The sequence below is a fragment of the Stegostoma tigrinum genome, chromosome 20 (assembly GCF_030684315.1).
Source record: "Stegostoma tigrinum isolate sSteTig4 chromosome 20, sSteTig4.hap1, whole genome shotgun sequence".
In the NCBI taxonomy this organism is placed as follows: domain Eukaryota; kingdom Metazoa; phylum Chordata; class Chondrichthyes; order Orectolobiformes; family Stegostomatidae; genus Stegostoma; species Stegostoma tigrinum.
In genome coordinates, this window is record NC_081373.1 from 9,242,229 (window position 1) to 9,264,905 (window position 22,677).

The 22,677-nt window shown below is 44.8% G+C and overlaps 1 protein-coding gene and 1 long non-coding RNA gene across 4 annotated transcripts in view; one reads left to right on the forward strand and one right to left on the reverse strand.

The window, feature by feature from the left end:
- LOC132210780 (uncharacterized) overlaps positions 1-22,677 on the reverse strand; it is a 90,870-nt gene that overhangs the window by 32,060 nt on the left and 36,133 nt on the right. Inside the window, exon 4 of one of the 3 annotated variants that reach the window (XR_009446960.1) lies at positions 6,972-7,236. The exons of the other annotated variants lie outside the window; for them this stretch is intronic. This is a non-coding gene — a long non-coding RNA (uncharacterized LOC132210780). Of the gene's footprint in view, positions 1-6,971; positions 7,237-22,677 lie in introns of those variants that run through there. 3 annotated transcript variants of the gene reach the window in all.
- LOC125461945 (spondin-2-like) overlaps positions 19,819-22,677 on the forward strand; it is a 43,403-nt gene continuing 40,544 nt past the window's right edge. Inside the window, exons 1-2 of the mRNA XM_048551340.1 lie at positions 19,819-20,070; positions 21,796-22,010. Of these exons, the coding sequence (XP_048407297.1) occupies positions 19,887-20,070; positions 21,796-22,010 (399 nt within the window). The 5' untranslated portion in view covers positions 19,819-19,886. The remainder of the gene's footprint in view (positions 20,071-21,795; positions 22,011-22,677) is intronic.

The following is a 22,677-nucleotide window of genomic DNA, read 5'->3' on the forward strand; positions in this document are numbered from 1 at the left end:
GGAGCACAGAACATAGAACACAGAACAATGCAGCGCAGAACAGGCCCTTCAGCCCTTGATGTTGCATCGACCTGTGAACTATTCTAAGCCCATCCCCCTCCACTATCCCATCATCATCCATATGCTTATCCAAGGACTGTTTAAATGCCCCTAATGTGGCTGAGTTAATTACATTGACAGGTAGGGCATTCCACGCCCTTACCATTCTCTGAATAAAGAACCTGCCTCTGACATCTGCCTTAAATCTATCACCCCTCAATTTGTAGCAATGCCCCCTTGTACAAGGTGAAGTCATCATCCTCGGAAAAAGACTCTCACTGTCCACCCTATCTAATCCCCTGATCATCTTGTATGTCTCTATTAAATCCCCTCTTAGCCTTCTTCTCTCCAATGAGAACAGACCCAAGGCCATCAGCCTTTCTTCATAGGGCCTGCGCTCCAGACCAGGCAACATCCTGGTATATCTCCTCTGCACCTTTTCCAATGCTTCCACATCCTTCCTGTAACGGGGGGGGGGACCAGAACTGCACGCAATATTCTAAGTGAGGCCGCACTAGCGTTTTGTACAGTTGCAGCATGACATCATGGTTCCAGAGCACTTAGGACAACGATAACAATTTTCAGGATTATACTACCATTTGAAAGAGTCAGAGAGTAATCAGGCATTTTATTGTCTTCCAGACTCAACACAGATTTCAAAAGTTTCAGATTCTTATGCAGCTCCCATTTTACTGATGAATCTGATGTTATTATGTACGCCTCTATAGGGATTAGATTAGATTCTCTACAGTGTGGAAACAGGCCCTTCAGCCCAACAAATCCACACTGCCCCTTGAAGCATCCCACTCAGACCCATCCCCCTATAACTGACACACCCCTGAACACTACGGGCATTTTAGCATGGCCAATCCACCAAGCCTGAACATCTTTGGACTGTGGGAGGAAACTGGAGTACCCGGAGGAAACCCACGCGGACACGGGGGGAGTGTGCAAACTCCACACAGACAGTCGCCCAAGGCAGGAATTGAACCTGGGTCCCTGGTGCTGTGAGGCTGCAGTGCTAACCACTGAGCCACTGTAATAGATATCGATTATGCATTTACTTGTTGCAAAACCATTCCCTTTTCTCTTGTATTATCACTTCTTGTGTTACTTGATCTCTGGTGTATTCCACCATATCAAAGACCTTCTCTTATACCCTGTATCTTTCTTGTCATATTATTTTCCCGCCTCTGGAATTGCTTCTATTCTTCACACCTTTAAGTTTCCAATTGGTAGTGTAAACCATTGGCCAGATCTCACTCTCTTCATTCTGAAGATTTCCCTCGTTTTTCTGTTTTAAAGGACAACAGGGCTATCACCCTGAGCATTTTCTCACCAGTGCCCAGAAGTAAGATGGGAAGTGGTTTGGGGGAGCATCCTTTGCTCTCTCACTCTGTTCAGCCTTAGATTTTGGACAAATCATTGACCAGTGGGCAAGATGCCGAGGTGCTGCCTAACTCCTATGAAATTCCAATTCACACAAGATAAATCAATCAACTCCACTCTCTGAACTTTGGGCCGCACTAAAGAGACCTTAGTTCAAAATATTGGTGCCCCTATATTAAATCAGTATCTCCCACCCATGTTCCTGTCAAACACAATTTCTCACTGCAGTGCAGGATTTGGTGAATCTAGACCAGTCAGAGTCAAATAAAGTTTATAGCCTTCTCCATACTATCTAGACAACACTGAAAGTACATTGTGTATCTATATGGAAAGACTAATTATGAAGTCAGCCTCCATTAGACTTGATGGGGCATAAATTTGTCTTGGGTGATATCACAGACTTTGATGGCCTATTTTGCATTTCATCTGATTATCATTTCCATATTTCACCTCAGTCCCAATTCCCTAATACTCTCAGATAATCCAGTTAACATGCAAACTGACTTCTCACCAACTCCCTGCCTTGAGCAGGATAGAACTCAGTTGGAAATGAATACTCTACACACAAGAGGTGAGTTTGTCGACTGGAGCCTTGGCTGTTGTTGATCGATTGGGTCATAATTTGCCCAGCTGAAGGAGCCAAATGTAACAAAATATACGCTTTTGCTGGCCATTTATTGGCTGTTATTACATGCATGTGGTCTCTGGAGAGATTGTACAATGGTTTCAGGGTATAAATGGACATTTTGAGTAATGTTTGACCATTCTTCAGAACTGGCAGGAGGTTTGAAGAGTTAACTCTGTTTCTCTCTCCACAGGTGCTGCCCAACCTCTTGAGTTTCTCCAGCATTCTATACGTTTGTTTCAGATTTCCAGCATCTGCAGTATTTTGCTTTTACTAAGCTAGAAGGAGATGAAGCCTTGACAATCCTGTCAGTGAAGCCTCATCCATCATGAGCAGTTGGATAACAAAGTGTGGAGCTGGATGAACACAGCAGGCCAAGCAGCATCTCAGGAGCACAAAAGCTGACGTTTTGGGCCTAGACCCTTCATCAGAGAGGGGGATGGGGTGAGGGTTCTGGATAAATAGGGAGAGAGGGGGTGGCGGACCGAAGATGGAGAGAAAAGAAGATAGATAGAGAGGAGAGTATAGGTGAGGAGGTAGGGAGGGGATAGGTCAGTCCAGGGAAGACGGACAGATCAAGGAGGTGGGCTGAGGTGGTAGGTAGGAAATGGAGGTGAGGCTTGAGGTGGGAGGAAGGTATGGGTGAGAGGAAGAACAGGTTAGGGAAGCAGAGACAGGCTGGGTTGGTTTTGGGATGCAGTGGGGGAGGGGAAGAACTGGGATGGTTTTGGGATGCAGTGGGGGAAGGGGAGATTTTGAAGCTGGTGAAGTCCACATTGATACCATTGGGCTGCAGGGTTCCCAAGCGGAATATGAGTTGCTGTTCTTGCAACCTTCGGGTGGCATCCTTGTGGCACTGCAGGAGGCCCATGATGGACATGTCGTCTGAGGAATGGGAGGGGGAGTTGAAATGGTTCATGACTGGGAGGTGCAGTTGTTTGTTGTGAACAGAGCGGAGGTGTTCTGCAAAGCGGTCCCCAAGCGTCCGCTTGGTTTCCCCAATGTAGAGGTAGCCACACCGGGTACAATGGATACAGTATACCACATTGGCAGATGTGCAGGTGAACATCTGCTTGATATGGAAGGTCATCTTGGGGCCTGGGATAGGGGTTGAGGGAGGAGGTGTGGGGGCAAGTGTAGCACTTCCTGTGGTTGTGGGGGAAGGTGGCGGGTGTGGTGGAGTTGGAGGGGAGTGTGGAGCGGACAAGGGAGTCGCGGAGAGAGTGGTCTCTCCAGAAGGCAGACAAGGGTGGGGATGGAACTTCACAAGCTTCAAAATCTCCCCTTCCCCCACTGCATTCCAAAACCAGCCCAGTTCTTCCCCTCCCCCCACTGCATCCCAAAGCCAGCCCAGCCTGTCTCCGCTTCCCTGACCTGTTCTTCCTCTCACCCATCCCTTCCTCCCAACCCAAGCCGCACCTCCATTTCCTACCTACCACCTCATCCCGCCTCCTTGACCTGTCCGTCTTCCCTGGACTGACCTATCCCCTCCCTACCTCCTCACCTGCACTCTCCTCTCTACCTATCTTCTTTTCTCTCCATCTTCGGTCTGCCTCCCCCTCTCTCCCTATTTATTCCAGTTCCCTCACCCCATCCCCCTCTCTGATGAAGGGTCTAGGCCCGAAACGTCAGCTTTTGTGCTCCTAAGATGCTGCTTGGCCTGCTGTGTTCATCCAGCTCCACACTTTGTTATCTTGGATTCTCCAGCATCTGCAGTTCCCATTATCAATGAGCAGACGGATCCAGGGATGACCCAAGTTGCTTAATCAGGGTGTCTTAGCATTTATGCTGTGATGGCCTAATTGTGTTATTGCTGAAATGCTCATCCAGAAAACCAGGTAATGTTCTGGGGAGCTGAATTCAAATCCTGCCATGGCAGATGGTGGAATTTGAATTAAACAGAAAAAAAGTCTGAAATTAACAGTCTAATAACGACTGTGAATCCACTATCAATTGTCAGAAAAATCCATCTAATGTTCTCTAATGTCCTTCAGGAAAGTAAACTGCCATCCTTACCTGGTGCTGCTTATATGTGACTCCAGTTCCACAGCAACATTGACTCTCAACTGCCCTCTCGGCAATTAGGGATGGTCTTTAAATGCTGGCCTACCCAGCGATGCCCACATCCCATGAATGAACTTTAAAAGTCCATTATTTTTACCCAAAAGGTCATTGATCTGAAATGATAACCCTGTTTCTGTCTCCATGGATGCTGTCTCACCTGCTGACTATTTGCAACCTTTTTTTGTGTTTTTCGTTGGGATTTTCAGCAGTCAGAGCATTTTGCTCCTGCATTTTGTCTAGTTTGTTTTAACAGGGAGTGCAAACATGATAATTGTATCCCATTCAGTGAGAGGAAGCAGTGCTTTTAATGGTTCTGTTGTGGAATGTAAATTAAGAAAGATATTTGCGAGTTCAAACACAGCCAATGATTTTACATCCACAATTGACATTGACACAAATGCCTATAGTGTTGTGAAGTTTCAGAGGATGGGAGGAGACATTACTGTTTCAAAACAGAAAAGCAACAAACAGTCATTTAGTCTTTTTCTGAAATATGATAAGATGAAACCCAAAAGAAAACTGAAATATTTTCAAGGTCTAAGTAAAGGATTAGTGCTCATATTTTGCAATTGTGTAGTGAATTGTGCCCAGTTTCACGCTGACTCACTGCACAATTTTTGTAACATTGTTAGACATCCTCAGTTAATAGGACCCAGAAGAATCTCCACCGGTTGCCTGGAACATCACATGACAGAGGCTTGATAAAGATGCCTTGCTAAATGCCTGATTGCTTGGGATGTTTGCATGAACAAGACAAAAAGGAAAAAATGCCAATCACCTGGCTCTTCAAATAACTACTAACACCCACACTACTCAACATTTTAGTGCATACTGGAATTTAATATCATTTAGACTGTACCATAAGTACTCGCAAATAAAGTTAAGTATTTTCATAACTTATAAGAAATTAGAAGAACAGCAGGCCATTTGGCCCTTTGGGCCTGTTCTGCCACTCAGTAAGGTCAAGGTTGATGTTTTACTCAGCTATACGTTCTTGCACTATCACCATATTTTTTCATCGCCTCAGTATCCAAATGTTTTTCCACCTCTATCTTGAAAATATTCAATGATTTATCATTCTCAGCTCTCTGGCGTAGAGGATTCCAAAAGATTCACAACTCTTAGAGCAAAGGTATTTCTTGTCCTCTCAATCCTGACTGGCCGGCCCCATATTCCGATACTGAAACCTGGTGTTTCAGCCTTCAGGGAAATAAATGAGACAGGAATGGACCTGTAGTTATATATCACCTTTCACATCCTTCAGATGTCCCAAAGTGTTTCACTACAGATTAATAACCTGGAAAGCACAGCAAGATCCCATAAACAAGTGAGAAATAACGGGTTCATTTGATCTAATGACCATGTATTCAGGAGATGCTTCCTGGGCAAGACACCAGGAGACATATCATGCTGACTTGAGCAATTCCATGACTACAAATTGGCAGGCTCTCAGTTAGTGCTATGTAAAAGGATAGCACTTGTGATAATGCAGAATTAGGTATCTTCACACCAAGGAAATGCCAGCACAGCATGTGGGCTTGAACTTGCAACCATCTAAATGGAAGGTCAGGGTGCTACTGGTAGACAGTAATTATCCCATGATTTGGGAAACAGAATGCAAGGCAGTCATCTTACATGGGCCAAAAAGCACAGAAATAGGCCCTTCAGCCCACTATCTCTATGACAACCAACAAAACGTCAAACTACACTAATCACATTTACCTGCACTTAGTCCATTGCCTACAGTGCTTTAGCATTTCAAATGATTGTCCAGATACTTCTTAAATGTTGCAAGAGAACCTGACTCCACCTGCCCGTCAGGCAACACCTTCCATATTTCTACCAACAACTCAGATCTCCTCTAAACCATTTACTCCTTACCTTAAACCCCTCATCTTTGACATGTCTGCCATGGGGAAGAGATTCTCACGAACCACCCTGTCTATGTCTCTCACAATTTTGTATATCTCAATCAGATCTTCCCTCTGATCCAAGGAAAACAAACCCAGTCTCTCCTTGTAAACTGAGATCTTTCATCCCAGGCAACATCCTGGTGAATCACTGCTGCACCCCTGCCAGCGCAATGACATCCTTCTGATAGTGTCACTGAGCTGCAGCGCTGCACACAGTATTCCATCTGTGGCCCAACCAGTGTTTTACAAAGTTTTACAGAAAGGGCATAGAACCATATCAGTGTTCATTGTGAGTGCAGTTGGTGAACCTATTTTCAACCATCATCTGTTGCATTGCTCTACTTCATCCAGCGGTTTTTATATTTGGAATAGAGGTAGAGGTATTATTTTCTATATGGCTCACAGTACAGGCATGTGATTAACTAATTGACTCATTTAGCAAGTACTCTCATCAGGTGCAATACAGTTATAGAGTTATAGTGGTGTCGGGCCCAGAAGCAGGATTAAGTGGGATGTTGGCAGATCATAATCTTGGCAGCATACCACATTTGTCTGAATTAAATTCTAGTTGGGAAGGCCCAAACTCCATCTCCCTGCCCTACTGCCAATTGAAGCTCTTATGTCGTTGACCAGTTAAGGGCCTTATCACGCCTTAACTGCAATCACTTCAGAATGTGAAAGTCTACCTGTTTGGTTGACTAATGTGGAAATGTTGCCAGTTGTGTTTGGGTGCGTGGACCTGGGGTGGCACTCAGTAGAGTACAATTGAAGGATTGGACGTGGAGTACGAGGGTGGCCACAGAGAATTCTGGCTTCCAACTGCATGCTCCACTCAACCCCCAACTCCTGAGGCAGCTACCCACCTGAATCTCTCCTAAATGACACTGACCTTGCCAGTGGACAACCCTTCGACCTGGGAGCCTGGAGGGTGTTGTAATGGCAATAGCTGCTGGGTTTCTGGTTGGCTGGCAGCTCTTGGTAGGGCTTTCTTGTGTCTGGTCGTAATTCCAGTAGAAAGCTTGCTAGTAGCTAATCAGCTGCCTGATGGGTGAAAGATTTGATGGGATTTTCCATCCTCATTCGCTTTAGGTTTCCCTCCTCCAAACTCGACAAAAAGGGGAAGATCCCGACTATAAGTTTTACTTTTCCACTGTTCTTCCTTCCATTCCAAAGGAGATTGGCGCATGTTCTGGTTATGCTCAGGCCCTGTCACATAAAATATTCGAATAGTGATCCTATATATAGGAGCTTCAGAGACAACAGCAAAAACTTGGATTTATGTAGCACCTTTAATATAATAAAGCATTGCACAGCACTTCTTAAATCATAACTTGACACCAATTCACCAAAGGAAATATTGCAAAGAACAAAGAACAATACAGCACAGGAACAGGCCCTTCGACCCTCCAAGCCTGTGCTGACACATTTTGCTCTTCCATGCTAAAACTATCTTCAAAAGCAGGATCCATATCCCTCTATTCCCTTCGTATTCATGTATTCATCCAGGTGCTTCTTGAATGCTGCTAATGTGCCTGCTTCCACCACGTCCTCTGGCAACGTGTTCCAGGCATTCACCACCCTTTGTGTGAAAAATGTGCCTCGCACATCTGTTTTAAACTTCCTCCCCTCATACCTTGAAACTTTGTCGCCATAGTCATTGACTCATCCACCTTGGGAAAAGCCTCGTACTTTCCACTCTATCCAGGCCATTCATAATTTTACGAATTTCCATCAGGTCGCCCCTCAACCTCTTGTGTTCCAGTGAAAACAAATCCAGTCTGAAGAAGGGCCCTGACCTGAAATGTCAACTTTCCTGCTCCTCTGATGCTGTCTGGCCTGCTGTGTTCCTTTAGTTCCACACTGCTATGCTAAAATTCCCCAATACCAGGCAACATCCTAGTAAACCATTCTGTATCCTCTCCAAAAACTTTATTGAATAGGTAAGTTTTAAGTTCTTAAATGAAGGAAGGGAGGTAGGGGGCAAAGATATTTAAGGACTGAGTTCCAGAACTTAAGCCCCTGGCAGCTGGAGATGCAGACCTCCAACTGATGGACTGATTAAAACTGCTCAAGGAGCAGGGGTGCGGATATTTCAGAAGATTGTGGGTGAAACATGAAGGCAAAGCGATGGAGGGATTTCAAAGTAAAGAAACAGGGCTGTGTCCACATATATGTACACACACACACACACACACACACACACACACACACACACACACACACACACACACACACACGCACACACACACACACACACACACACGTGTCCACCCATACTTATACACGCCCATGCTACACGAGAAAGGAATATTGACTCAATTTCCTCTTTCTCAACCAAAGAGAGCTGAATCCAATTGTACTGCTCTGACTATGCTGAGCTACCAAGCATATAATAGGCATCAAAATGCAATCTTCCTCCTCTGTGTGGCTCAGAAAAAAAGCACTGAACTTCAGGGAGCACAGTCACGCTTTAAGCAATTAATTCACGTAGATCACAGCCTCACAGCGCCAGGGACCCGGGTTCAATTCCCGCCTCGGGTGACTGTCTGTGTGGAGTTTGCACATTCTCCCCGTGCCTGCGTAGGTTTCCTCCGGGTGCTCCGGCTTCCTCCCACAGTCCAAAGATGTGCAGGTTAGGTGGATTGGCCATGCTAAATTGCCCGTAGTGAACAGGGGTGTTTGCGTTATAGGGGTGCGTCTGGGTGGGATGCTTCAAGGGGCGGTGTGGACTTGTTGGGCCAAAGGGCCTGTTTCCATACTGTTGGGAATCTAATCTAATCTAATCACAGTTTATGTATGTTAGAATACCATAGGAACCTGAGCAACACGGGTTATGGCAAGATGAGTACAAATGTTGGGCAAGAAATTTGGCGAAGTTTATCCCAATGTTAGGAGTAACTTGGTTTTCTACTTCTGTTGAACGATGAGGTAAGTTTCCCGTGGGCAGTGGCAAGTTCCCTACTGAAGGGGATTATTGATGCTAAACATCTTAATAATATTGTGATTCACCTTACTGACATTCAGCTTCCTATCTTTCCAAAAGCACTGAACAAGCAAGGCTTGGAAAATTCTCAACCTGGAAGTCCAAGCATATTCCTGGTGAGGACAGCTCACCTCTGACTGTGAGGACCAATCATGTTGGTCAGCAGCAAACAGTGTCTCAGGGTACGCTCCATGAGCACCAGCCATATGCATTCCTCATCCACGGATTTTGGAAGCGGACATTTGCCAATTCCTCACAATCCTGACAATGCCGCTCTGACAACCCCCCCAACCACCCCCTCGCAGGTTGCTGAGGAAGTAGAGACCTGCACTGCAGGGTGCACGAGTAATCAGCATTGAAAGGCTGTTGCAAGGACACTCCGCGCAGGAACAGGCCCTCAGCTCATGGGCTGGGCCAGGCTGCAGCTCAGGGCTGCTTGCTTACTCTCTTGGCGCTCAATCACTCTGCACCGACCTGCCAGCTTGCAGCATCCCTGTCTTGCCATGCCACCCCATGCCTGTTGGTCAGAGCCAAAGTATCACCATATGGCTATGCTGTTTAGTGCAGATACACAGACAGGATACTTGTTATTTGGGATTTGGCTAGGGCTGGGGAAATGGGAGAATGGAGCTGTTTTTGTGAGCAGTACATCGAGACGTCAATCTAACGCCTACAGCATGCAACACACTGCTGCACACATTTATTCAACCACAAAGCTCTGTCAGAAAGTGGTTGGGGCCAGGCCTCAGTCTCCTCAAGGGGGTACACTACAGTCTGTCGGAGGGTCCTGGTGCCATCAGACACAAGCACAGCCCATACACGATCCAGGGCTGGGCCATGGCCAGTCGTCCACTTGGGCCACTTACGGCCAGACTTTTCTGAGCACAGTCTGGGGAGCAGTTGGTCCTGTAGGGTCAGCAGCAGCAGTGTGGGCAGTCATCACTCAGGGGCCTGCAAACACGGCAGTAAAGGGTCTGCTCACAGGTCTAGGGGCTGCTTGTTGAAATCAGTCAGAAAGCTGGGGACAAGTACACTCTGGCTGTTAATTGTAAGGAAGATGCGAAGGGCAGCAGGCAAGTCAGGGCCATTCGTGTTGAGGGGAGCAAAGGCTGGGGTTCAAAGTAAAGGCACTTGTAGAGGTGAGGTCAAAGACGGTGATGGGAAATATTCAAGGAGGTGTAGGGCACGAGGAACAGCAATGTTAGGTTTCAGCAGCGGGTGATATTGGCAGGGACCACAACTGTGGCCCCAAAAGGGAAAACATGGAGAAGCAAACTGGGCATTAATAAGGTGTAACAACAAAGTTCATATAACATAGAACATTACAGCACAGCACAGGCGCTTCAGCCCTCGATGTTGTGCCGACCTGTCATACCGATCTCAAGCCCATCTAACCTACACTATTCCATGTACGTCCATATGCTTGTCAAATGACGACTTAAATGTACTTAAAGTTGGCGAATCTACTACCGTTGCAGGCAAAGCGTTCCATTGCCTTACTACTCTCTGAGTAAAGAAACTACCTCTGACATCTGTCCTATATCTTTCACCCCTCAATTTAAAGCTATGCCCCCTCGTGCTCGCCGTCACCATCCTAGGAAAAAGGCTCTCCCTATCCACCCTATCTAACCCTCTGATTATTTTATATGTTTCAATTAAGTCACCTCTCAACCTTCTTCTCTCTAACGAAAACAGCCTCAAGTCCCTCAACCTTTCCTCGTAAGACCTTCCCTCCATACCAGGCAACATCCTAATAAATCTCCTCTGTACCCTTTCCAAAGCTTCCACATCCTTCTCATAGTGCGGTGACCAGAACTGTACACAATACTCCAAGTGTGGCCGCACCAGAGTTTTGTACAGCTGCAGCATAACCTCTTCTTTCCGGAACTCAATCCCTCTATTAATAAAACCTAAAACACTGTATGTCTTCTTAACAGCCCTGTCAACCTGGGTGGCAACTTTCAAGGATTTGTGTACATGGGCACCAAGATCTCTCTGCTCATCTACACTACTAAGAATCTTACCATTAGCCCTGTACTTTGCCTTCTGGTTACTCCTACCAAAGTGCATCACCTCACACTTGTCTGCATTAAACTCCATTTGCCACCTCTCAGCCCAGCTCTGCAGCTTATCTATGTCTGTCTGCAACCTACAGCATCCTTCGTCACTATCCACAACTCCACCGACCTGAGTGTCGTCTGCAAATTTACTAACCCATCCTTCTACGCCCTCATCCAGATCATTTATAAAAATGACAAACAGCAGTGGGGCCCAACACCGACCCTTGCGGTACACCACTAGTGACTGGTCTCCAGGATGAACACTGCCCATCAACTGCCACCCTCCGTCTTCTTTCAGCAAGCCAATTTCCGATCCAAACTGCTATATCCCCCACAATTCCATTCCTCCGTATTTTGTACAATAGCCTACTGTGGGTAACCTTATCGAACGCCTTGCTGAAACCCATATACACCACATCAACCGGTTTACTCTCATCTACCTGTTTGGTCACCTTCTCAAAGAACTCAATAAGGTTTGTGAGGCACGACCTACCCTTCACAAAATCGTTCTGACTATCCCTAATCAAATTATTCTTTTCTAGATGATTATAAATCTTATTCGGGGTAGGTGAGTACAGCAGGAGGTGAAATTCAACGAGGTGAGTCTCCAAATGGAGGACAATGGGTGGAAATGGTCCACAGGAGTTGTATGAGTTAAAAGGGACACGGATGCTCAGAAGGGGGTTGGGGAAGGTTGAGGAGTGTTACCTGGCAACTATGCAGGGACCGGAGCTGACAGTGTACAGCATGAGCTTCATTCCCTGCATCACTTCCTGTTCTCTGGAAGCAAAATGCACCTGGGAAATGGCTGGGATAATGCCCAGGCTGAGCAGAGTCAGTGTCACTTTGATGGGTACCACATCTGCTGAATGCTGGCACATTCTGACAAACTCCAGCTTTGGTTCATTTGCAACCACTTCAAGCCCATGACCACTTCCATCTAGAAGGACAAGGGTAGCAGATACATGGGAACACCACCAACTGCAAGTTCCCTTTGAAGCCACTCACCATCCTGACTTGGGAATACATCGCTGTTCCCCCACTGCCACTGGGGCAAAATCCTGGAATTCCTTCCCCAATAGCATTGTGGGTCCACCCACAGCAGGAGTACTGCAGTGGCTCAAGAAGGCAGCTCACCCCCACCTTCTTAAGGGCAACTAGAGGTGAGCCAGCCAGCGACGCCCACATGCCACAAAAAATGAATAGGAAAAAAACTTCATCACCTACTTGTAATGCAGGGACAGTGTGAACGTGCTTAGGGCTCAAATGCTGGTCAAAGGAACATTTCACCACACCACTGGGGCTTGCAAATTGAATTCTGGCGCCTCAATGATGGTGAAGTTAGCAGCAATGACTCAGAAAATGGAGAATGCTGGCCAAAGGTGACCCAGTACTTTGTGCAACTTCCAAGGTCCTGAAGGAAATGGCGAGCATCATCAGTCATGGATGTTTAATGATGGCCTGATTGATGTGGGTTTGAGATGAGATTTAGTGCAGAGCGGGTACTCCGATCTTGATGGCATGTGCTGGCCCCTTGGCCAATGCAGCTCCTTCTTGAGATTGGTGCCCAAGCTGAGGCTGAAACTGAATGAATAGTGGGGGACCTTCCCCCCCACCCCACCCCTTAATGGAGTGCAGCCTGTCACACAGTGTGGAGGAGAGTGTGAGGCTCTTATCTGCAGGTAATGCCACCCCTGACTGATCTGCGGTCAAGAGTTTCTGCCGCTCCTCATGTTCCCAACAGAGGTCATTTCCAGCTGGAGCCTTGCACCAAGCAACTGGTCAGATATTGGTTTTTGTGGCTGCCTTCCTCAGAAAGTGATGCAGGAGGGTGTGGGCCAACAGTATGCCCAGGAGCAGTGAGGACCACCCAGCTCAGCGAAATGGCGTAGCGGCATGGCCCCTCAGGGTCCACAATAGGGCCAAAGTTTTTCAACCCCAACTTTGGCTCAGTGTTGACATAGACTCCGTGCATCCTAGGACAACATGATGGAACTGTGGTGGATGGACAGTTGGAGCTGCAGCAGGACCAAGAGGCTGCAGGAGTGGGAGGCCATCGTCTCCTGATGGCTATGAAGGTGACAGTTACTCCAGACTCTTTCTGAGGAGTGATGTGTGACCTGTGTGGGATCTTGCAGTCATGCACCTACGGATGAATCAGCACTGAAGGGCCATGTCACAACCCTGCAGACTTCATCAACAGAAGGGATTCCATTCAGTTATTGTACACATGATCTGGGATCACCGTTACCACTTCCTTAGGGTGTGCACCCACTACCCTGGCAGCTGCTATGACTGCTACTTTCAGAAGCATTCTTGTGTACCTACTATGTTTGAGGGTCCAGATACCTTACAAGACTAGTTACTGGGGTACAAGGGCTGCCCATCGTTACCACGATTCATGGCTCCACTGAGTAATCCCCTAACTAGGGCATCGCACAGGTACAATACTGTCCCAGATAACAAGGTGTAGAGCTGGATGAACAGGCCAAGCAGCATCAGAGAAGCAGGAAGGCTGAAGTTTTGGGCCTAGAACCTTCTTCAGAAATGGTGAAAGAGACAACACTATCCCATCCTTGACTAAGTCTGTAGTGGGGAGGGCAAAAGGCTGCTGAAGGGCCCTCCAGTACATCCCAGTACACCATGCTCTGCCTCATTGGAACAGGCAACATGGTGGTATACTAGATACTGAGGAACTAGGGGACCAAAAGAAATCTTCCAAGGAGGAGGAGGAGGAGGAGGAGGAGGACCCTGGGCGGGTGAGGAGGAAGCTCTGCTTGTTTGTGTTGAGAGCTACAATGCAGACAGGACCTCAGCTCCAGTCAATGAGAGCTGAGTGAAGCAGACTGTCATTGAACGTCAAATCTCTGTTGGTCATGATGCCAGAATTTGGTTTGCATTGTGGGAGAAAACTGGAGCCTCTACTTGTTTTATTTAAGCTCACTTTTGGTGGCTGCAAGTAAAAGCCCTTGTCTGAAATTGTCCAAAAGCTTGCCTTTATGTGACATAACCTTGCTAGACAAGCATTGTGCAATGGAAATTGAAGACAGAGTAATATTGACTTAATGACATTGTCTAGATGGGTTGTAGCTACAGAAGAGGTCAAACTGTGTGACCTAGTGTTTTAAAAGTGATGATTGTGAGGGAATGGGGTTGTATGTGTAAGAGAGTGTCAGCCATGCTGGTTACGTGCTGGGCGCAGCCTGGCTTCATGACTGCTGCAACGACAATGCTATGATATTGCCAGTGAGGGCCAACACCTGATTGCCAACACTTGTCTGGCACAGCATCCATTCAAAGATGGCAGGGACAGAACAGACAATGGATGCCCACAGTTTGACAAGTTGTTGTGGTCATGGAATGTGGTAACTTAGGGATAGAACTGTGTGAGAGAGACATCATGGGGGCAGGATAGGTCGTTAACGCTGGCCCTGGAGGAAGATGTTGTCCTGTCTGCACATCACTACATTGACCAGGACCACCAGGTGCCCACCCAGAAAGCAGGGTGCCAATTTCACCGAGTGCCACATGTGGGCCAAATGCCAGGAATCATGCAGTGCAATCTGGACTGTCAGTGCTTGCCCCAGTACACATTGGCTTCAAAACTTAGCATAGGCACAAGGGATGCCAGTCTTTCACAGATCCACTGAATGGCAAGTTGTTCTGAGAGTGACAGCTGGTAAGATGGTTTAGGCATGGATGAGAGGTAGTTTATGAGGTGAGTTTGGAAAGGTATGCCAAGAAATCTCACTGGAATGTTGGAAAGATGTCCAAAAAACCCAACGCACCTCTCACTTAGCCAAAAACATATAAGATTTGTCTGTTGTCTTATGGACAATGTTACAGTCTAAATTACCAAGTTTATACGCTAAAGTCTCCAGGGTAGGGATCAGACTCTCTAGATGTTAATCCCTTTTAATATAAAAACATTTCTTGACCATCCTGCATCATATTCATAGGAAGTTAGATGGCCCAGTCTTCACCCTGTGTCAATAATAAGTTTCAAACGATGAGGGCCTGGGAAATGCCCAGTGACAACTTTCTACTTTATCTCCCTGATTTATTTGGGAAGGTGCCTGCCCTCCATTTTCTCCTTATGCTTCCCACAGACAAACAATGTCATTTAAAAACATCACTAATCTTTACCTATCTTGAAGAGTACTTTCTTCACAGCAATTGAAAGTTTAATATCCTGACATGAGGTCAAACAAAAGTTCACCAGATTAAATCCTGGGATAAGAGAACTGTCTTCTGAGGAGGAGATACAAGCCAGAATGGGCTGATCATCTCTGAAATTTAGAAGAATTACAGACTATTGCATTGAAATTTATGTAAATCTTGGAAGACTTGTGAGGGTAGATGCTGCGAGGTTGCTTCCCCCAGGCAGAGACTCGAGAACTAAGGGAAATTGTCTCACATTAAAGGGTCAGACATTTCTGATTGAAGTAAGGAAAAATGTCTTCAGTCAGAGGGTTGCAAATCTTTAGAAGTCTCTTGTCCTGTCCAGTTGTTGAATATATTCAAGACAAAGAATGGTAGACGTTTGAACACTAATGTAATCTCGGCATGTGAAGATCAGGTATGAATTTATTGAGGCTTAGGATAAACCGTGAACTTGTTAAATGATACGTTGTAGCCATTTGGCCTACTCTTGCCTCCCTTTCTAATGGTCTTATGAAAATCCGGCCGTTGTTTTAAATTTCCTGGCCAATTTCCATTTCTCGCTGTGGAAACAATGAACAGTCTTCATTCTGTGCTCAAGGCTTCAGATTGAGAACGCAACAGTCTAAGCAATGAAAGATACAATTCATGTCATACTCCTCAATATTCCTGCACATCATAGTACCAGCTTAGTTCACTTCGAAACACTGTCACCTTTTTGTCACAAGGTTATGCATTCAAGTCACAGTGTAGGATTTTCTCTGATAATGCTTCAGTGCTGGATGAGAGTCAGTGTTGTCCTTCAATTGAAATACTAAACTGAGGCCCCATCCAACTGTTTCCAATATCTGGAGACCATCTCATGGTTTGACTTGAAGAGAAGGAAGATCACCTGGTGAACAATGCTTTCAAGAAAATTTTGATCAAAATTAGTTCATTCCATTACACGGCACTCTCAATGTAAGTACTTTTCAGTTAAGGCAGCATTGGTGTAATATAATCACAACTCCCAGGTGGGAAAACCCAACAGCCAATTTGGAAGATACATTAAATTGAGGATCTAACTGTCTTCTTTCTTGTTGTAGCACTGTGTGAAGAATAGTTGAGTTTTCCTAGTGGCCTAACCAACAGTAACTTCTCCTTTTGTTTGTTCACTCGTGCAATGTGGGTGTATCTGGCTGGGCCAGTGTTTATTGCTCACTCCTTGTTGCCCAGTCGGCAGTTGAGAGTCAACCACGTTGTTGTAGGTCTGGAGTCACATGTAGGCCAGACCAGATAAGGATGTCCCATTTCGTTCCCTGAAGGATATTAGTGAACGAGATGGGTTTTTTTCCCTGACAATTGACAATGGTTTCACGGTCACCAATAAACCTTTAATTCCAAATTCTTTTTATTCAATTCAGATTCCACCATCTGCCATGGCAGGATTTGAACCTGAGTCAGAGAACATTAGCTGAGTGTCTGGATCAATAGTTTAGTGATAATACCACTTGGGCATTGTCCCTCCATTAAAAATTGCCTCCTCATCCAAAATGAATTATTTGTTTGTGGTAACATGTCATGTACAAATTGGCTGCCACTTATCCTGCTTTTTAGCTTTGATTAAGATTTTTAAAAAGACACTTTCTTGCCCTTGAAGAGTTTTGAGATATCCTGGCATGGTCTAAGGAGCTATATAAATACATATCATCTTTTCTATATTCTAAGTACTGAGCTAGGGTTTAATTGCAAAGCTTTCTAGTTCAGAAATGAGGTGATCATTTAGCCATTCAGTAGCAATCCTTTCAATGTTCACTGGAATAGAAAGCCATCAGGTTGTTTCTTTAAAAAACTTCCTAATCAGTGGCAGACTTGCGATACCAGATATTCTGCCACCAACATGCCCCATCAAGACACGCAATGCCCTTTCAAAAGAAAAGTAGCCATGCAGATTATTTACCAGGGTGGTAATTTGTGGACTGACTGCTTTTCCTCTTTTTATAATTTTCATTTTAGAGTCTGTGCACAAGCAGTACACCACCCTCAAAGAATGAAATTGTAAACCTTTACTGTCTCTGCATTGATGATAACATTCTTGTACTGGCCTGCCTAGTGACGCTGTAATTATAACACATTCATGCTGTTAAGTGCAATTTAAGGAGCCAACTTGTTCTCCTGGCTAGCTGCATTAATCCCTGCAATCTTCTTTCTTAAAGCTTTTGAAGAGTTCCTTAAATTATGTTTCTGTAATCACATTTGATTTTTTTTCATTTAAAAACTAAAATACCTAACTGTATGTGTACGGAGATAATGATGTGTTACCTTGCAGGAGTCAGCTGGGGCTCATTGTTCAATGGTGATTGCATCGATTGCAATGAGAGAGAATGGCTTCCGCTCGCGAAATCAAAAATTGAGATCCTGCTAGAATTTAATGCTGCTCTCAATTTTCTCCTGATCACTCCTAAAGGTGTTGGCTTTTGCTGACCTCTGAGAGCCCCCTTAACAAGTCGCCATCCATTAGCTGCGAGCCTGGCCAAGCAAAGGATGGCAAGTCTCTGACTGGAGGGTCTGAGATCTTTGCATGAAAATACAAATGTTCAGCACATTTAAGGGTAAAATCACCACAGTTCTACTGGACAACAGGGTTGTATCACATTAGAAAAAGATGAGTGGTAGTGGTTTAACTTGAGGGTCACCATGCCTCAGGCGAGGGGTGACGTTGAGAAGGAGAGTCGATCATACTGACCTCAGCTGGTGCAGACATTGAACCCACAATGATGGTATTATTGCTTATCACAAACTAGCATCTGCCTAACTGAAGCCCCTACTGAGGCCTACAAAGGGTTCCACAGTCAAACTTGTTCTTTGGTTTGTGCATGAAGAGTGGATTTTAGAGAAAGTGTAAAGAGAAAGCTTAAAGAGCTCAGGAACAGTATCTTCAACAGGGGAGAGGGTTAGAAAAAGAACTGATTTTACAGTGATGCTTTTACATGCCCATTTGACTGGTGAAATAGTTTCACAATGAAACATTTAACCGTGCAGCACTCTCCATTTTTATGTCTATTATCTACAAACTTGGCATGTTTTTCAACAACTCACAAATAAACATGTAATACAGTGCTCGTCTTTGTTGGAGAATTATCTAGAAGCTCGATATAAAACTAATCTTTTGTTTGGAACTAAACCGTGACCGAAAGAGATACATCAAGCCAACTGTTACATTGTTGACTTGCAAAAAGATGCAATATTTAAGAGAATCTAGAATTAAGGGCTCTACAGTGCAGTGAGTAATCACACATAGATTACACCAGCATTTACACAAATATCGCAACTTGTTAAGAAACAAGATTGCCTGCGCAGGCCTTGATTCTAAACAAGAAGACATTTGTAAAGGTACTTTTTTTTTAAAAACATCAAAACCTTATCAGACATATCTTGTTGAAACTTGAGGAAAAAGAAACAGGGCGAGTGCTGAAGAATTACATCAGGTGACGAGGTTAAAAGAATCTGTGAGAGTAAAGGATCAGTTGTGCCACAGACCCTCAATGCTAGCACCTTCTATCTTTGGACCCTTCCCATATCAACGATTTCCTACAAATTAAGTTAATTTTGATTCAATCTGGTAAAAGATTAAAGAAGGAACTTTCATTCGTACCGCACCAAGTATAATCTTTGGACCTCCCAGAATATTTCAGAAGCAATGAGCATTTGAAGAGTTCTTGCTCTTATAAAGTAAAAAAAATGCAGCAGTTAATTTGCACACAGATGTTACCCTCAGACAACAATAAAATAAATAATGGTAATAGATAAAGTGAAATAAATTGCCAGATTCAATGGTGTTGGTTAAGGATAGACATCAGCCCAAACTCCAGGGGATCTTCAGAGGGCAGAGGGGATTGAGACAACGTTTGAAACTTTTGAAAGACAGTGCACCTGATAGTATAGCACTCATTCAGTACTTCACTGGAACGTCAGCTTTCATTTTGCTCTCTAGATTCTGGAGTATGATTTGAACCCATGACCTTCAAGGCTTCAAAGCAAGAGTGCTACCCAATGAATGCATCACTGGGAGAGTGATGCTGTCTTTAGTATGGACAACACTGGTTACAAAAGACAAAGAGCAACCAACAGCAACACTGAAACTAATATAGTATGTAAGGAATGTTGCTTGTCCTTGTGACGACCAAACTATTGCCCCGGCTACTGATCTTGCATCCAATGGAAATTATTTCTCTTTATTTACACTATCAAAATCTCTCATATTCTTATTAAATCTCCCCATAAATGTCAACACTTTTGACCAATAAAGTCACATTCTCTCCACATAACTGAGTTTCCTCATCCATGGAATCATCATATTCTGCTTCTCCAAGTCTTGACATCCTTCCTAAAGTGTGGTGCCCAGAATGGGACTTGTTACTCCAACAAATTGTAGTTCTGATTGAAATTGAATTTCTGATCTACACCTTCCAAAGTGCACTAAATGGGAGATAGAAGAGGATTTATTTTGCAAGAGATTGACTTTGGTAAATATTAACCAAAGTTGAAAATTATCCACTACAGGAGGTCCAAAGGGTTTGTTTGTTCAGAAAACTGTGGTGTCCAGATTCTGCGTTACCATGGGGACTGCACTCTGAATTGATCTCTAGTTTTCAATCCTCAGTGTTAATATTATGAGTCCAATTCTTCTTCTCTGTCTCTTCCTCATGTTTCCAGCCACCACTGGCAGTGTAATCCACTGTCAAGCTCAGAACCCAGCACGCTATGCTCTCCAATTCCTGGCAGAGTGGAACAGCTTTTCCTTTCCAAAGCAATATCCAACATACAGACCTCCAGCCCAGTGGTCTATGCTTTTCGGTGAGTCTTGGCTTTTGTTGAATTGTTGATCTAAACATCCCACAGTTTGTCGGGATAATACAACTCTTACTGCAGAAAACAAGAAAGTTGTATCAAACCAATTAGTCGATGACGAATGAAAAGAACTTGAAGAGAGAACCATATTTTCTCTGAATCCGCAGGCCTAGATATTAAATGGTGCTGTGGCAAATTTAGAAGTGCAAATTGAGTGTCCACCTTAACAATGGCAGGGTTTGGATGAGTCACCTCATTACACTCCATATGTGACTGTCTACTGTATTCATTCAGGCCAAAACAGAAGTGCCCAAAGCCCTTGCATACATCAGTTATGGGTCTGGCTGTGAGTTCCCCATGCCTGTTGAGGCCTCTTTGAAAATTTGAGATTCCCTGAAAACTGATGGTGGTGTCTGCATTTAAGAAAACCTGGTCCCTTATTCCAAAGGGATTGACTCAGTGGAATGTGAGTTCAAATCCTGTTAATTCAATTGGAGCTCAAACTGGGGTGGCACGGCTTAGCAGTTAGTGCTGCTGCCTCACAGCGCCGGGGACCCTGGGTTCAATTCCACCCTTGGACGACTGTGTGGAGTTTGCATGTTCTCCCTGTGTCTGCGGGGGTTTCCTCTGGATGTTTCAGTTTCCTCTCATGGTCCAAAGATGTGCGGGTTAGGTGGATTGGCCATGGGAAATACAGGGTAGTGGGGTGATCTATGTGGCATGCTCTTCAGAAAGTTGGTGTGGACTTGATGGGCTGAATGGCCTTCTTCCATGCTGTATGGATTCTATGAACTAAAAACCTGGTATTGATAAAATGACCATGAAGCCGTTCGATCATTCTAACATTCCCAATGATTCACAAACATGAATCTGGGAGCCAAAACATTGCCGTCAATGCCTGAATCTCCAGTCTCATTCTGAAATGGTTAACTCTTACAGTTTTCTGAAGAGTACTCGGAAGTCACTCGGTTGAATAAGTCCAATAACAACAGCTGATAAACGAGGCTCTATATCTCCATGGGCAACTGGGGGTGGGCATTAAAAAGCTGGCCTTTCCAGGAATAGCCACTTTCTAAGAAGGATTGCTTTTAAAAAAGAACATTGTAATTAAAAAGCACTGAGTGCAATGGTATAAATATCATTGAGCTGCATCATGGTAACCCATAAACATGTTTGCACAGTGTAGTGCCACCTTGAATTTATTAATTGCAATCATAAATTCTTGTTTGCTTACACCCATAATGTTTCAAAATCTTAACAGTTCGTGTTTGCGCTGCTCTCAATCCACAGCAGTGCTGAGAATTAAATGACTCAATCAAACTGTTTACGCTTTGGGACACTGTGCCACGACAATTTGTTTAGAAAAAGGATAGGAAATTGTGCTGCAAAATGTGTTAGCTATCCTTTATTCTGAATTGTTGCTAAGTAGTCCAATTAAATAAAGGAACTTATTGTATCAGTGGGATTAAAAAAGAATGGCAGCACTAGAAGGGTTGGAAACAGATACCGTTCTCAGGATTAAGTAACATGAAGAAATGCTAGCTAATCGTTTTGCTTACATATGTGTGGGGACAGTTTGAAGTGCAGATGCTGAGCCCCACTGTGGCTGGTGTCAAGGGGCAAATACTATTCACACTGAACGATCACAATGAGAGGCCATTTGATTGCATGTGACCAAACTTTTAAAAAACTCTACCATGTTGCTTCATTCTTGATGCTTTATTCTTGCAGGTTGTGTTCACAGCTATGACTTCACTTTGTGGGCAGAAGGGGCCATGGCTTCCTTTGGCGTTAAAATGTTTGCAGAGGATGGAAAGCCCGAACTCCTATTAGAAGAGGTGAATGCCACACAGGGTGTTGTGCACGGCTGCTTTCACAGTAATCCCATCACGGCAGGAGAAGGGAATTCCAGCACAACATTCACTGTCACTCCCTCACACCCTCTTGTAAGTTACAAGGCATTATTGGCTGTTTTTTCACTTAACATGTTTTTCATGCCTCGTTCGGAAGATGATGTATATTTTAGTCCCTCTCCACTTTTTAACACCTCCCCTACAGTTCTTAAAGAAGCAACTCTTGCCGCTGTATGGCTAATGGATACAGTACAATTATCAGTATCTGGAGGTCAGTCCTCACCCATGAGGCTTGATCATATGGCATTCAAGAGCTCCACAGCCAATAGTATCAACAAGCAAAGTAAAGAACAGCTCAGGAACATGCCCTTTGGCTCATCAAGCTTGCGCCAACACATTGATTAGATTAGATTCCCTACAGTGTGGAAACTGGCTCTTCGGCCCAACAAGTCCACACTGCCCCTTGCAGCATCCCACCTAGACCCATCCCCCTATAACCTACACACCTCTGAACACTATGAGCAATTTAGCACGGCCAATCCACCTAGCCTGCACATCTTTGGACTGTGGGAGGAAATCAGAGCACCCGGAGGAGCCCACGCAGACACGGGGAGAATGTGCAAACTCCGCACAGACAGTTACCCGAGGCTGGAATCGAACCGGGTCCCTGGCGCTGTGAGGCTGCAGTGCTAACCACTGAGCTACTGTGCTGCCCAAAGACATCATGCCTTTCTAAATTAGAAACTTTTTGCCCCTATGT